This window comes from Pyrus communis, chromosome 3, assembly GCF_963583255.1.
Source record: "Pyrus communis chromosome 3, drPyrComm1.1, whole genome shotgun sequence".
NCBI classification, from domain to species: domain Eukaryota; kingdom Viridiplantae; phylum Streptophyta; class Magnoliopsida; order Rosales; family Rosaceae; genus Pyrus; species Pyrus communis.
The window spans coordinates 19,685,648-19,701,586 of NC_084805.1; the positions used below are offsets into that span (position 1 = coordinate 19,685,648).

The 15,939-nt window shown below is 36.2% G+C and overlaps 1 protein-coding gene across 1 annotated transcript; it reads left to right on the plus strand.

Moving 5' to 3' along the window:
• Window positions 1-218: 218 nt before the first annotated feature.
• On the plus strand, window positions 219-5,621 carry LOC137728381 (uncharacterized). The gene is made up of 7 exons (XM_068467185.1): window positions 219-366; window positions 489-730; window positions 2,494-3,443; window positions 3,638-3,993; window positions 4,092-4,355; window positions 4,463-4,668; window positions 4,899-5,621. Exons 2-7 carry the CDS (start codon window positions 530-532, stop codon window positions 5,619-5,621), a joined length of 2,700 nt encoding a protein of 899 aa, XP_068323286.1. The 5' UTR covers window positions 219-366; window positions 489-529.
• Window positions 5,622-15,939: the final 10,318 nt, after the last annotated feature.

A 15,939-nucleotide genomic window follows, 5' to 3' on the forward strand; every position in this document is an offset into this window, starting at 1 on the left:
AAGAGTGCTATGTTGTCCAATTAATGTTAGTATTTTCATTTGATTAATATGATGTTGCATGAAAATGATATATATTAATATATATATATATATATATATATATATATATATATATATATATATGCGCGCATGCATTGATTAATTAATGTTAAAACCAGTATGTTTTTATCTAATTTGCAGACAATTAACCAAGCTTAAATTAATTTGTGAGGCAGGAGGGATGCACGATTAAAACTCAATGCCAAGTGCAGTACGTGATTAGAAATACGTATGACGATGAGGGCAAACGTGGCAGAAGAAATAGAAGATGGCGTGTTTATTTGAATGATATTGATTATATAACAACCGATTTCGTAATCCTATCAGGTAATTAATAAACAGTAAAATTCGTACCAACTACGTAGTTAATTATTATCTTGGAGAAACTTTGGTCACGTTTCAAGATTTTAATAAATTGATTAATCATACATCTCGGATTTATAACCCAGGAGGAGTTTTTGGCACGACTGAGATCCTCTTTCAGTCACAAATGAGAGGACTAAGAGTTTCAGAAACACTTGGTTCAGGATTCAGCTGCAACGGAAATACTGTTGCCTATCTCGCCGGAAGCCCGATGCCGTTGAATGGTTATGGACTAGATAAGAAGCAACTCTTTAAGATTCCATTTCAAGCAAGGCCAGGACCATCCATCTCATCATCGTACACTTCTTCGTTGGGGTTTACAATTCAAGTAAGAGAACATTATCTTATAATATAGATTGATAATATAAATTTTCTCGGATTAACTACACTTTTTTAAAATACAGGTATATGATTAATATTTTGTCAATATTTTTTATACTGTCAAAATTTTGACCTTCTAGTTATGTGGATACGATGAGAGTAGATGTCAACATTTTGACCTTATACTGATAATTTTTATATATTAGCGGACATTATTGTACTAGTGATATGGCATACTTTGAAATACCGAGACGATTTTAATTTAAGAAAAACTAATGAAAATCGCTTTAAATCTTTGCATTTTAATGAAAAATCATACATTAATTTTATTTAATGATAAAGACAAAATAAATAAATAAAAAAACATAAAAAGTAAAAATTGCGATCAGTGACGTCTGTACATAAGTAGTTGTCATTCGCTGCTTCCCCGGCTGGACCAAGGAGGCACTCCAGTCCTCTTAGGTATGATTCTAGCTCCATTAAAGGCACTCCAGTGGCAGCATGTAGCTAGTAATCAATCTAGTGAAAGAGAGAGAGAGAGAGAGAGTGTGCATGTAAAATAAAAACAAGCATGCAACTAAGGTAGATTTTGTTGAGTTGAAGAAGATTGAATAAAAGATTGGCCAGGCTTTGTTAGAGGGTGGAGGAGGAAGCGAAGAGACAAGAAAAATCAATCAGTTTGTGATTTTTGTGTCTGTTTTAGTTGTCGCCATAACTAATATCAACTTCTGTTTTCTTCTTCTTCTCAATATCCTTTGTGTAGCATCCCTTACCCACCCACCCAAAAGTCCATCAGACCCAGATTTGATCCAAGATGCTAGAAGACATTACTAGCAATAGATTACAACAAAACCAAGCTAATTTTACCTCCTCTTTTCAAAGGTTGTAGCTCAATTCCATCAGAGCAACTCTCACCTATAACCCCTACTTGGATTATCCTACTTCCCATTACAGAATTTAACATGCAATGGTACCATAGGGATCCCCAGCTTGCGCAGGTCTTGTATTTGGTTGTTTGAGGTCTCAATTAAATTGGAATTTGTGGTGATGGTGCTTGGAGTTCTTTTTGGCTATGGTGGTTTAGAGAGAAGGCAGAGAGTTCGAAAAGAGAGAGCGTTCTGGAGTGTTCACAGGGGAAAAGGAAAAGAAGAAAGAAAAGGAGAAGAAAAGAGAGTGGGCTGGGTTACAAACACAGCATAGTAGTTTAGTACCGTTAACTTTCATAAACAGTGTAGTAAATTTCATAAATAGTGTCGTAAGTTTTCATAAACAGTGCAGTAAGTTTCATAAATAATGTCGTAAGTTTCATAAACAATGTGAGGATGCATAAGTTCGTGCGTCAAAATTTTTTTTAATATTAAAATTATGTTCGTTTAATTAAAATTTAAGTTATTTTGTCTTTTTTATTAAAATTTAAGGGTTTTCATTAAAATGTAAGTCTTTTTAATTAAATAAAGTTATAGCATGATTTTTTATTAAAATAAATTTAGTCTAAGACTTTTCATGAAAGTTCCCTTCAATTTATTGGTTTGTCGTGTATTGTATGTGGTTTATTTACATTATTGTACAAGTGAAATGTTGTCAATAAAATTGACCGAAGAAAAGAGTACTACATATAGTTTGTAACAGCCATGCACATATAGATGTTAATTACTTATATTTGAACATAAAAGTATAAAAATTTTGTATTAAATCTAGGAGGTCCGGATTAATCATCCCAATCCCAACTCTTATACGTGCACTTAATTTCCCATTGTGATCAAACTGCAGAGTGCAATACTTCCATCAGCTTATCCGAACCTTATGTTTAAAGGAATTGTGACTTATGGATGGCCTGCCGGGTACTGGTTCTTTCATGGGATCATTGACAAGATAAAGCTTGCAATGGGTTTTAAAGCAACCCATGCAGTGGCTCTTCTTGCGTTGGGATATGATGAGAGTGATGGCAAAATCATGTTAGAAAGGGGCACCAACAAAATCAGCTTTAATCCACCTCGTGATCCCCTTCTTCCCCGAAAAATTAAAGCTTTTCAAAAGCTCACTAAGAAATTAGGAGGAGTTCTCTTCATGTCGAAGTACCGAAGCACAGCTGTTCATCTTTTAGGTGGGTGCAATGCATCATCAAGTCCGTTACATGGTGTTTGCAACCCTAATGGGCAGGTTTTTGACCCAGCTCATGATGAGTTTCCCGCTGCTGCAGTACACCCCGGCCTATATGTGTGTGATGCTTCTTTGATTCCATGTTCTGTTGGCATAAATCCATCTCTTACTATTGCCACCGCAGCTGAGCACATAAGTAGTCAACTTGTGAAGGATGTTCTCGAGTACAGTATCAACAATATCGACAAAAAAGGTCCAGATTCCTTCACTGGTAAAACAAAGACTATAGCTATAGGTAATGGTAAAAAATCAGATCTCACGTTCAAAGAAACCATGAGAGGACATGTTGGGGGTATGCCATGCACAGCTTATCTCAAAATGAAGATGAACCCTAATGATGAGAACTATATGGACTATGACAAGTTGGGTACTAATATTCGCCGCGAATCCCATCCCCTTCTAAGAGGGAAAGTTGGAGGGCACGTAGAACTTAGAGGCTTTGAGAAGGATAATTTGCATATCATAGATGGAGACGTAAATTTGTGTGAAGTAGATTGTAGAACTCCTTACACACAATATATGCTTTATCGTCTTTGCCTTGTGGCTTCTACTGGTTCAAGGTATGTACCTGAATATCTTTATCTCCATATCTTTGTATTGGCAGATTTATATTGTCAAACTGTGAATCAAACCACATATTTTGGCATAATCAAACTGATCTATGATCCTAATATATTCCACCACACACATATATTCCTTCATTTGTTTTCTTTGTCATGCCAATTTAAGGACTCCCACAATTTAATGAATGCAGGTATATTCTGCAGGGGAGAAAGATTATGAATCCTTATCTCTTTGCATTATATGCTTGGAGGGAAACGACCACAATGCATGTAACATTTGAAAAAGTTCCCGAGAAAAACTCAGTGGGTCATGATCATGAGAATGTGATCTTAAAAGGGGAGCTTAGTATTTCCATGATGGAGCTTCTTAAGAGCTTGATGAGCTTCGATGGAAACAAGAAAAGAAAGTTCTTATGCCTCCTATCAGGGACTTTCTTGAGAACCTATTTCTTGAAGATACCTCGAGGGAACCAAGAGTACCTTAATTTGTTAGACTGTGAACATAAATATTCTTATCCAAGCAGCACCATGCACGATATAGAAACAGGTATGTAGCAAAGATTCGATTCATTTTTTAACATTTAAGTGACCAGAAAAATATCGTAACATTTAGAAGCCTGAAAAATCAAATCTATGCATATGCAGAAGATGGAGTCGTGATCAGTTGCAGGCAATGGAATTGCCATGATTTGTCAAAATTTAGACGATCAGATGGACAACGAAACCCGATTCTCCTTGTTAATGGTTATGCTGTTGAGAGTTACTGGCTTCCGACGGAGCCAAATGACTTGATCAGAACTTTACTTGAAGAAGGGCATGAAACATGGTTATTACAATCCAGGCTACACGCTCTTAATCCTCCAAACACTTTTACCCTAGAAGATGTTGGAAGATTTGATATCCCTGCTGGTAATATATAAGACTTGACAATTTCTCGTAATTAATACGTGTATGCAATTACTCAGCCAATAACATGTGATTTCTTGCTAATTCACTTTTTTCTTAATAACTTTCAGCAATTAATAAGATGCTTGAATTGCTTGGACCGAGCGTAAAGGTGCATGTAGTTGCACACTGTGTTGGAGGCTTAGCTATTCACATAGCTCTCATGGGAGGTCATGTCTCTGGAAACCATATAGCTTCTCTGTCTTGCACCAACTCTTCTATGTTCTTCAAACTTAATGCTTTGTCCAAAGTCAAAATGTGGCTTCCTATACTGCCAGTGAGCTCTCTCTCTCTCTCTCTCACTCTCCCTCTCAAACGTGTTAAGTGATTTATATAGAAAAGATAATAGCTCCTTATATGAAAATGCATATTCCTCTTCATAGATGAATCACAGTTTTAACAAATGTACATAAGAAAAATTAGTTTTTACTTTTAACGAGTCAAAATATATGACTGGAAGCATAAGGAGCCAAGTAGTACTCTAATTTATATAATATACATATGTAGATATCCATGTTGATACTTGGAAATAACAAGACACTTCCGCTTGTGGAAACATCAACGCCAGTGAGCTTACGTCATAGAATCTTAAAACTTGTAGCGCGCTTGATACCGCGTTACGAGAGATGCACCTGTAATGAATGTGAAGTTGTTTCCGGCATATTTGGAAACGCATTTTGGCACGAAAACATAAGCCCAACTGTGCACCAGTGGTTGAACAAGGAAAGCTCAAAAAGGCTTCCTATGGCAGCATTTCCCCACCTCAGAAAGATATGCGAATCTGGTTTTATATTAGACAGCAATGGTTGCAACTCCTACTTGATCCACCCAGAAAGAATGGCACTCCCAACACTTTATATATCGGGCGGGCGGTCTCTCCTTGTGACTCCTCAAACATCTTTTCTTGCTCATAAATACATGAAGTTGCACCAACCAGGGTTTAGACATGAAAGGGTAGTTGTGGAGGGTTTTGGGCATTCAGATTTGTTGATTGGAGAAGAGTCTTGCAAGAAGGTCTTTCCTCACATTTTATCTCATATAAGAGTAGCTGAGGAAAAGAAATACTACTGCAGTAAAGAGGCCTTGGATTCAGAAGCAGATCATTATCAATATGAGGAAGGATTTGGAGAATTTGGAACTTGGTTTTCTCCTTTTATTATTCTTCTGCTGGCCTTTATATTCCTTTCTTTGTTGGTCCGATCATTTTTAGTATCAAGTTACTTTGGCTAGTGTATAGTTGTTTGTTTCCATCAAATTATAAGTTAATTGAACCAAGTTATACTTTTTTTCCTAAATGACCTTTATGCGATGGCTTTTTTTTTTTTTTTTCCTCACTTGTTTTTTAGAAATTCAGAACCAAGTTACTTTTGCTGACGGTTTTTGTGAAAGATGCCATTATTTAGTTTTCACAAGAACTTTTTCATACGTTAATAAGTTTTAACGTCGCATCTAAATGACTTCTAATATTGTCAAATTCTATAAGGATCCAAGTGAAGAAAACAGCTATCCAAGTGAAGAGAAGATCAAGGGTCAAACTAAGTGACACTTGTCAATAGATTAAATAGATGAGCTGTTATAGGTAGTTACAAGTTGTTAGAATTACAGTTGACATAAGGAGGTGGAAGATTAGTAGCTAAGAGAGAATATATAATTGTAATTGTAATCATAACTTGATCATTAAGAAATCAAGACATCTCTCTCTCTCTCTCTCTCCCCTCTCTCCTCTACATTCTGTGCAATCTTCCAAGAACACATTCATCAAGCTTTCTCAATATCAACATGGTATCAGAGCGATTAAAAGCATTAATTTCTTCTTCTAATCCTCTATTTTGCAAGCTACTGTGATTTTGCAACTTGGGAATTTCTCCAATCTTCAAGATTTTCAAGAATCCGTTCTTCTTTGTCTACCCTCTACGTGTTTGATAAAAAGCGTCTGTGAAAAGTTCGACAATGGTGACTGCTGATCAATTGAAAATTGATCGATCACCTATCACAAGCCTCATTTCCACGGTTTCTACTTTAGTTACGGTGAAGCTTGATGACTCCAATTATCTTATTGGAGCTTCCAAAGCAAATTACTCTTTGAAAGCCATGGTATCATGAGGTTTGCTGATGGATCAAGAAAGTGTCCTACAAGATTTGATGATGATTTTGAAGCTGAAGGGGTTGAGAAAGATGACTACTTGGTATGGAAAATGCACGATCATGCACTTATGGAACTGATAATTGCAACATTGTCGACTACAGCAATGTCATGTGTAATTGGAAGTCAAAGCTTTCATGAGATGTGGGTGAATCTCAGTGAAAGAGTCTCTACATTCACCAAAGCCATAATCTTTCAGATGAAAATTGAGCTTCAAAACATCAAGAAAGGGTCTTAATCTATCTTTGTATATCTGCAAAAGATCAAAGATACAAGGGATCATCTTACAGCTGCAAAAGTACTATTTAAAGATGATGATATCATATTTCTAGCTCTGAAAGGGCTTCCTGCAGAATTCAACACTTTTCGATGTGTTATAAGAGGCAGAGAAAATGGTATTTCTCTTAAAGATTTCAAGTCACAATTAATTGCAGAATAAGTTATAATTGGTCAGTTCTTTGACTCATCCTCTTTACCATTTGGGATTGCAATGGTTACTGGCACTCAGTCAAGCAAGGGAAAAACATTGGTTCTTGATCAAGAATCATCACAATCTAATGAAGTTGGGTCTAATTCTGTAGTCTCCAACCAGCAGTTTCACAATCATGGAGGAATATCAAATCCTACAGGATATACCAATTCATAACAGGGCTCTTATCACTATGGTGGTTACAAAGGGAATAACTTTCATGGAAAAGGAAGAGGCAGATCATTTAACTATGGTCTAAGATCTTACAATTCTACACCAAATGGTAGTCCTGGAATTCTTAGTGCACCAAAACCTTATCAATCCACCAATGCAGAGCATCCTTCTAAAATCCCAATTTGTCAAATCTATAACAAAAAGGGTCATGTTGCTGCTAATTGCTTTCAAATACACACTTCTTACAATTCTAGTGTTCATATACCAACTTAATGCCAAATTTGCTGGAAATTTGAACACTCAGCTCTGCAGTGCTACCACAGAGGTAATTTTGCATACCAAGGCAAATCTCCTGCACCAACTCTCACATCTATGCATGATCATCCTCAACCTTCTGCACCTGAGAACCAATTCTGGATTGCAGACACTAGTGCCACCTCTCATATGACTTCTAAGTTAGCCAATCTGGAATTAGCTACTCCATATCAAGGGAATGACACTATAACCACAGCAAGTGGTACAGGTTTGCAAATTTCTCATATTGGCACATCAAAGTTATCTGTTTCCAATAACACACTTGCCTTGAAGAATGTTTTCCATGTCCCAAAGATTTCATAGCACTTATTATCCATCTCTCAATTGTGCAAGGACAATAGGTGTAGATTCATTTGTGATGATACATTCTTCTGGGTTCAGGACAAATCCACAGGAATAATAATAATCAAAGGGCTATGTAGAGAGGGTTATTATCCCATTCCTTTCAACATACCAGAGATGCTGCCACCTGCATTACCTCATAATCATACATCCTGCCTAGCAAAACCAATCAATACACACTATAAGAGACTAGGTCATACATTGAATGTGATTACCTCTACAATTCTACATCAAAATAAAATCCCTGCATCACCTTATACATGCCAATCCATTTGTACACCTTACTTAGAAGGAAATTTTACTAAGCTACAGTTTAATTTTTCTGTCACTAAATCTGTACAACCTCTAGAGGTCTTACATAGTGATGTATGGCGACCTACCCCCTTGTTATCTCATGAAGGATTTAGGTATTATGTAACCTTCATTAATGAATGTACTAGATATAAATGGGTTTTCCCTTTAAATAAAATCAGAGGTCTTTACAACATTTGTGCATTTTTATGCTTATCTATATAATCAATTCTCTACAAAACCAAAAATTTTACAAAGTGATGGTGGGGGTGAATATGTAAGCACAAAGTTTCAACATTTTTTATCACAGAAAGGCATGTTACATCAAAGGTGTTGTCCTCACACCCCAGAACAAAACGGGTTGGCAAAAAGGAAACATAGGCATGTTGTAGAAACTGCAATTACATTACTTCAAATTGCACATTTACCATCTAAATTTTGGTTTCATGTATGTGCTGCAACAATATATTTGATCAACAGAATGCCATGTGCTGTTTTAAAAATGAAATCACCTTGTCAATTATTGTTCCATAAAATTCCAGATATTAGTCATTGCAAAATCTTTAGTTGTGCATGTTTTCCACTGATTACACCATACAATAACTCCAAACTGCAACCGACAACAAAAACCTGTGCCTTTCTGGGATATGCAGATCACTATAATGGGTTCATTTATCTAGACATTGTCACTCAAAGAATTTATATATCCAGGCATTTCTTGTTTGATGAAACAGCTTTTCCATATCTTAATGCAGAACCATTACCTTCTTTACCAGTATCATCACCTGCAAATTTACATGAGCATTCTTTAAATCCTACAACAGCATCCATATCATTACAAAATCAAGTAGTGTCACATGCATCTCAGATTCATTCATCACCATCTACAGCCATAGATTCATTGAACTTGCATTCATCTAGTGCCTCAGATTCTTTGACTGCATCCAGAGCCTCAGATTCATTGGATACACTTACATCTAGTGCCTCAAAGTTTATTCATTCCCCTACACAAACCGCAAATGTAAACCCTGATTCTCCTACACAGTATCCCATTCATGTGGATCCTGATTTTCAACATGAGCACCTGCAAGTTATGCTACCCATGCCCATGAATAATCACCTATGCAAACAAGGTCCAAAAATGGTATATTCAAAAGAAATGCTTTCTCTGCATCTATGAGCTACTCTTAGGCATCCATCACAGAACCAAAATCATTCAAAGCAGCTTTAAAAGTATCAGAATGGCAAGAGGCTATGAAAAAAGAAATTAGTGCTCTGCATACACATAAGTCTTGGTTTATGGTTCCATTACCACCTGACAAGAACTTAGTTGGATGTAAATGGGTATACAGAATTAAAAGAGATGCAAATGGTTGTATTGCAAGGTATAAGGTAAGGCTGGTTGCAAAAAGATATAGCCAAGAAGAAGATATTGACTATTGAGAGACTTTTAGTCATGTGGTGAAACCTACTACTATAAGGTTGATCCTTGCATTAGCTGCACAATTCAATCGGCCCCTCAGACAAATGGATGTAAAAAAATGCTTTTTTGCATGGAATTCTTTAAGATGAGGTGTATATGGAACAACCTCCAGGATTTCAAAGTGAAGCACATCCTTCAAATATGGTTGTAAATTACAAAAGTCTCTATACGGTCTTAAACAGGCCCCCAAAGCTCGGAATGACAGGTTCACAAGTTTTTTACCAAGCTTAGGGTTCAAAGTTTCATAAGTTGATCCTTTTTGTTTGTTCAACATTCTTCCAAAGGCATTGTGGTCTTACTGCTATATGTTGATGTTGTGATACTTACTGGTAGTAGCTCTGAGTTAATTTCAAGTGTGATTACAAGTCTCGTATAAGAGTTTGATATGAAAGACTTGGGACAACTGAACTACCTTTTGGGGTTACAGATTAGTTATACACCAGAAGGTTTATTTTTATCACAAACAAAGTATATCAATGAGTTGGTTGCAAAAGTTGATTTGCAGGATTGTAAGCCGTGTGCTACACCTTGTCTACCATATCATAGATTACTTAAGACTGATGAAAAACCATACACTAGTCCTGAGCAGTACAGAAGCATTGTTGGTGCTCTTCAGTATCTCACATTTACAAGACCAGATATAGCACTCGCAGTGAATCAAACATGCCAATTCATGCACAATCCTATGGAGTTCCATGTTTTTGTAGTAAAAAGAATTATAAGATATCTTAAAGGCACATTAAGTTTTGGTATTAAGTTCATGCCAGGACCAATACATTTACAATCCTATAGTGATGCGAATTGGGCAGGTGATCCAAATGACAGAAGGCCTACTTCCGGCTTTGTTATATTTCTTGGTTCAAATCCAATCTCTTAGGCATCAAATAAACAATACACAGTTTCCAGGTCCTCCACAGAGGCTGAGTATAGAGCTTTAGCAATCACAGCTGCAGAATTAGCTTGGGTTCGACATCTGTTTTGTGATTTACATGTTCCTATTCAAATTCCTCCACTGATTGATTGTGATAACATCTCAATAATTGCCCTTTCAACTAATCCAGTGTTTCATGCCAAGTCCAAACACATTGAGATAAACTATCATTTTGTAAGGGAACGGATTACTAAAGGAGATCTTCTTGTTCAACATGTTTCCTCTGCTGAACAATTAGCATACATACTTACAAAAGGGTTGTCAGCACCTTTATTTCAACAACATTATGGCAATCTTATGCTCAGTTCACTTAAGCATCCGATTAAGGGGGGATATAAGGATCCAAGTGAAGAAAATAGTTATCCAAGTGAAAAGAAGATCAAGGGCCAAACTAAGTGACACTCGTCAATAGATTAAATAGATGAGCTGTTATAGGTAGTTACAAGTTGTTAGAATTATAGTTGAGATAAGAAGGTGGAAGATTAGTAGCTAAGTAAGAGAGAATATATAATTGTAATTGAAATCATAACTTGATCATTAAGAAATCAAGACATATCTCTCTCTCTCTCTCTCTTTCGATCTCTCTCTCTCTCTCTCTCTCTTTTTCTTTCCTCTACATTCTGTGAAATCTTCCAAGAACACATTCATCAAGCTTTCTCAATATCAACAAATTCATCAAAAGATCTTGCAAAAACTTATCAAATCTAATTTTCCACATAAACTATGAGCTATTTAACTCATATTTTTAATTGTTATTGCGAAGTTCTACCATAACAAAATCTTTTATTTTTATTTTTCATGAAACAAAATAAATTACAACTTGAATCCGGCCCCTTGGGATTCCCGCTAAACTATAGTCCAACAACACTTTCAAAGTCACTACATGAAGAAGATTGGAAACCCAAATACAAGGATTTTGTATATTTTGCCCCCAGTGAGGCAGACAACTACTAAATTAGCTTCCCTTATGTTGAAAATAAAAGCTATCCAATTATCATAGTAGAGTTTGAACATCTTCCACCTACAACAAAATTCTCCACGGAACTGAAGAAAATTAACGGTTAGCTTATAAATCAATTAAAATTTTCTAATTACCTTCATAAGTTTTTTATAACAAAAATAATACTTTTATCGCATTTGTATCACCTTTCTAATAAAGATGAGACTTACATGTTTTAGAGGGCTATACCTTTATTAGAAAGGTGGTACAAATATGGTATAAAAAATGTGAGAAGTGTAAATTACTCTTTTTATAATTAGTAAATTGTAGCAATAGTCCCTTAACTTTAACTTAATTAGAGCAATGGTCCCTCAACTAAAAATCCATTACCATTGGCCCCTCAACTCATCAAAACATGCATCTATGGTTCCTTAACTAAAAATTCATTACCATTGGTCCCTCAACTTTAATCCAACTAGAGAAATGGTCCCTCAATTTTAACCTAATTGTAGCAATGGTCATTCTAACATAACTCATTTTGACAAAATTCCGACGAAATTGACGAAAATGACCATAGCTACAGGTTTTGATGAGTTGAGGGACCCCAATTGTAGCAATGGTGCTTCCAACATAACTTATTTTGACAAAATTTTAACGAAGTTGATGAAAATGACCATAGCTACACATTTTGATGAGTCGAGAGACCAAGGGTAATGAACTTTTAGTTAAGGGATCATTACTCAAATTTCATTAAAGTTAAGGAACCATTGCTACAATTTACTATTTTATAATTATGTCATATAACCTATTGTAAACCTTGCTTTAGACCATGGATCTCAGCTTGTTGTATTGAGGCAAAACCAATAGGAAAAGCTCCCGCTAACAAAACAATCCTCGTATGATTACGTAAAACAAAACCAACAGCCGTTTCACCGTTATTAACTACAGAACCATAATTCAATTTAACATGACCGAAAAAAGGTGGATTCCATTAATTTTTTTGTACTCAACTTTTTTAAAGTAGTTTTGTTACGTATATTGTTATTAGCATTTTAAAATTTTTAAAAATATAATTTGATATTTATAACAAGAAAAGATACATCAATATTTTTATTTTGAAAAAGAAAATTATTCCTAGCATCTTCCAAATATTCCAGCAAACGGTGAAAGAATTTCAATTGATAATTTAGGAAGTTTAGACCAATAATTACAAACACAATCAATAATTTGAATGAAGGATCCGGATTAAAATTCCAAATTTTTTGTAATTGGTTCCAAATTTGTTTAGTTATCCTACAATCGTAAAACAGATTATATGTAAGTTTCTGGTTCTTGACCACACAAAGGAGAAAGAAGAGTAATGGACATATGCTTCGCTAATTGTCCTCACCTAAATTTCATGTGCTAACATTCTAAAGATGTTCTTACACCCTAAAATCTGTTTCTAGTTCTCTTTTATAATTGTTCTGTTTCCAAGCTTAAAAATTCAACAGAAAATACTCGTGGCTTTCTTTAATTGTAAAGAAAGCAAGAGGCTTGTTGTGACAACCCATCCCGAATTATAATATATTTTGTCCTCAATAGCGTGGAAATGACTTTTATGCCCTTGAACGTTGAGTGTGTTGTGAGAATGACGCTAGGATTTAGACCAATTCATTTTTCTTCCTAAGTAGTTGGACCCAATTAGAACTTAAGATTTTTTTTTTTGTTTATTTTGTTTGGTTGGCCAACCTGGACCACACACACACACCCATTGACCTCTCTCTCTCCCTCTCGGATTTTCTTCCATTTTTCGTACAACCCGTACGGTCACTCTCTCAAACCACTTCATCACTCACATATCAAGGTTGTGGATCTTATCTTCGTGCTCCTTTCAAGATCAGGAGTCGAACTATAGCTTTGGTTGGACGTGAGGACTTTGGAAACTCGAGAACCAAGGAGCTCCGACGAGGTGCACTGTTACACCGTTGTGATCGCGGATGTTTCGTTGAGTTTTAGGCTCCTAGGGAGTCTTAAAACTTCTTCGCAAAGGTCATAGAAGAATTTTGGAAAGTTTTGGATGTTAAGACACTCGAGTTCGTCGAGTTGCAGGGGTGGCCGGACTATCGAGATTTTTCCGGCCAAATTCCATTGGTTTTAGGACCTAAAAGTGGTAAGGATATGTTCTTTTTGTCCTGAGCTTCACATTGGTACCAATTTTATGAATTTTGGTTGAGAATTGAGTAAGTTATTGAAGTTTGAAGTTTTTCCAAAAACTGGCGAGTGTAGCAGCGGCCAACACCGGAATCCAGCGAACCATCGGAGACGAAGGAGAATATTCCATCAACTTTGATGGAATATGCTAATGGCGTAAGGTAACACTGTTAGTTTTTAGATGGAATATGTTGTTATTTAACAAAATATTCCCTAACGCCATTAGGGATTCTGTCCAACATGCAAGGCACGTGCCTGCGCATGGCCGCGCGTGTGGCCATGCCTTGGATGGCGCATTAGGGCACATGGGAACGTAGAAAAAATTTCTAAAAATATAGGGATGTTCGTGGGGTTAAGTAGGCCACGATGGTATATTCAAATACCCCAATTGAGCAACGTATGAGAAGTTATTACCTAGTTTTGTATATATGCTTAAAAATAAAGTTAAAATAGTTGTTTCGCATATAAGTGAGACTTTTCCATAGAACGAGCGCAGTCAAGCGAGACTCGGGGGCTGTGACCCTTCTACATATCAGTGAGTAGGCTTTCGGATACATATATATATATATATATATATATATATATATATATATATATATATATATGCTTGGTATTTTCCCAGAAAACGTGTTTAAATGGACTTGTGTTTTAAAATTCCATGCCAAATGTTTTATATTTAGAATATGCATTTAGTAGTTGCACATATTTATGTTTGATGCTGCGGATGCTTAGGTAAGTTCCAGGTGAGTTTATAGATTGTGGATATGAGTTGCTTGATTACACTAAGATGTATCCATAGCTCATAACCTGCACCCCAGTGTTAGTGCTCATGCCCGTGGTCATGGCACAGTCCTTCACGTGATGTTCACCTCCCGCACCATACGCTCACCTTGGACTCAAGTTAGGTGCACAGTCCTGTCGTACAGACCACTATAGATAGTTCCAACTCGTAGGTGACCCGCGATCATTCGCACAATCTTCACATGATCATAGCACTTGATCGTATTTATTTACACTCAGTCCTGTCATACAGACCACTTTAGGTGGTTCCGACTTGTGTGCAAGCATACTTGTTGAGCTATTGGTTGAGCCGTATAGGTCACATTACGTCACTCTGGCTTATATGTTACTTGTCATTGACTTACTTCACCTAGTTTACCTAATTCGTTATACTGAAATTTTTGGCAAGGTATACATGTGGATTTTGCTATTCCGACCATAGTTGTGATACAGATATGTATTCTAATTTCTGGGAAATTATACAGGTTTTACTGCGAGGGGTTACTACCTTTGATAATTGAAATGGTTTTGAAAAGATTTGTTTTTACCCACTCACATTTTCTGTTTTACACCCCTCCAAGTTTTAGGTAGGAGTGCTTGTTGGTGGCTTACGAGGAATTAACGGCAGTTCTGACAGATTATCACTAATGTAGGATCACCTCTGGTATTGTATAATTAGTACTTGTCCTACTGGACTGCACTTAGGCTACCTATGCTCTGATTATGGTATATCACACTTAAATATCGGGATTTGCACTTATATTTGCTTAGTGTAAATTAGTTAGCTTGGTTGTGTCACTTGTAACAGTTAATTTTTTTTTTTCATGCACTCAAGGTTCTGTTTTTGTTTTCCTCTCCCCAATTTCGCTTCTGAAAAAATATAAAAAAAATAATTGGGTAAATCTCTGTTTACTACTCTCAAGTTTCGTGGTTTTCAATATTTAGTACATGAAATTTTTTTCGTCCCAGAGTCATACCTAAAGTGTTAATTTTTGGGACAGTCTAATACATCCTTCAGTCTGGCTGTTAAGTCTCCCGTTAACTGATGACGTGGCGCTCATGTGGACAATGACTAGGGGCCATGTGTCATTAAGGGGTACACATGAAAATTTTAAAAATAATAATAATTAACATAAATAAAAAAACATTTTTCTTCTCTTCCTGACCTTCTTCCACTCCCCCTCACATCCACCCTTTCTTCTTGTTCTTTAGATTCCCTCACCTGCATTTTCACAAGCACTTCTTCTAACTCAGTAAATTTGTCCGCTCACAACCACATTTTCTTCTGTTTTTGCAACAATGGTTGCAGAGCCTTGGATTTTGAAGATGGGTAACCAGGTAAGCTCCAATCTCAAGCACGCTCTTCTTTGTTCTTCAACCTTCGAAGAAATCATCATTTTCCAAATCCCAACCCACTGCCAAAACCCAGAAGCAAACCGTTGACATTCTCTACTTCGAGGTCGTCATTGTCATGTCCAAGACCGTCC

Coding starts and splice junctions, on each gene's coding strand:
- LOC137728381 (XM_068467185.1), top strand. CDS start 530: ATGAGAGGACTAAGAGTTTCAGAAACACTTGGTTCAGGATTCAGCTGC. Junction 3,994..4,091: donor CATGCACGATATAGAAACAG/GTATGTAGCAAA, acceptor ATGCATATGCAG/AAGATGGAGTCGTGATCAGT. Junction 4,669..4,898: donor TGTGGCTTCCTATACTGCCA/GTGAGCTCTCTC, acceptor ATACATATGTAG/ATATCCATGTTGATACTTGG.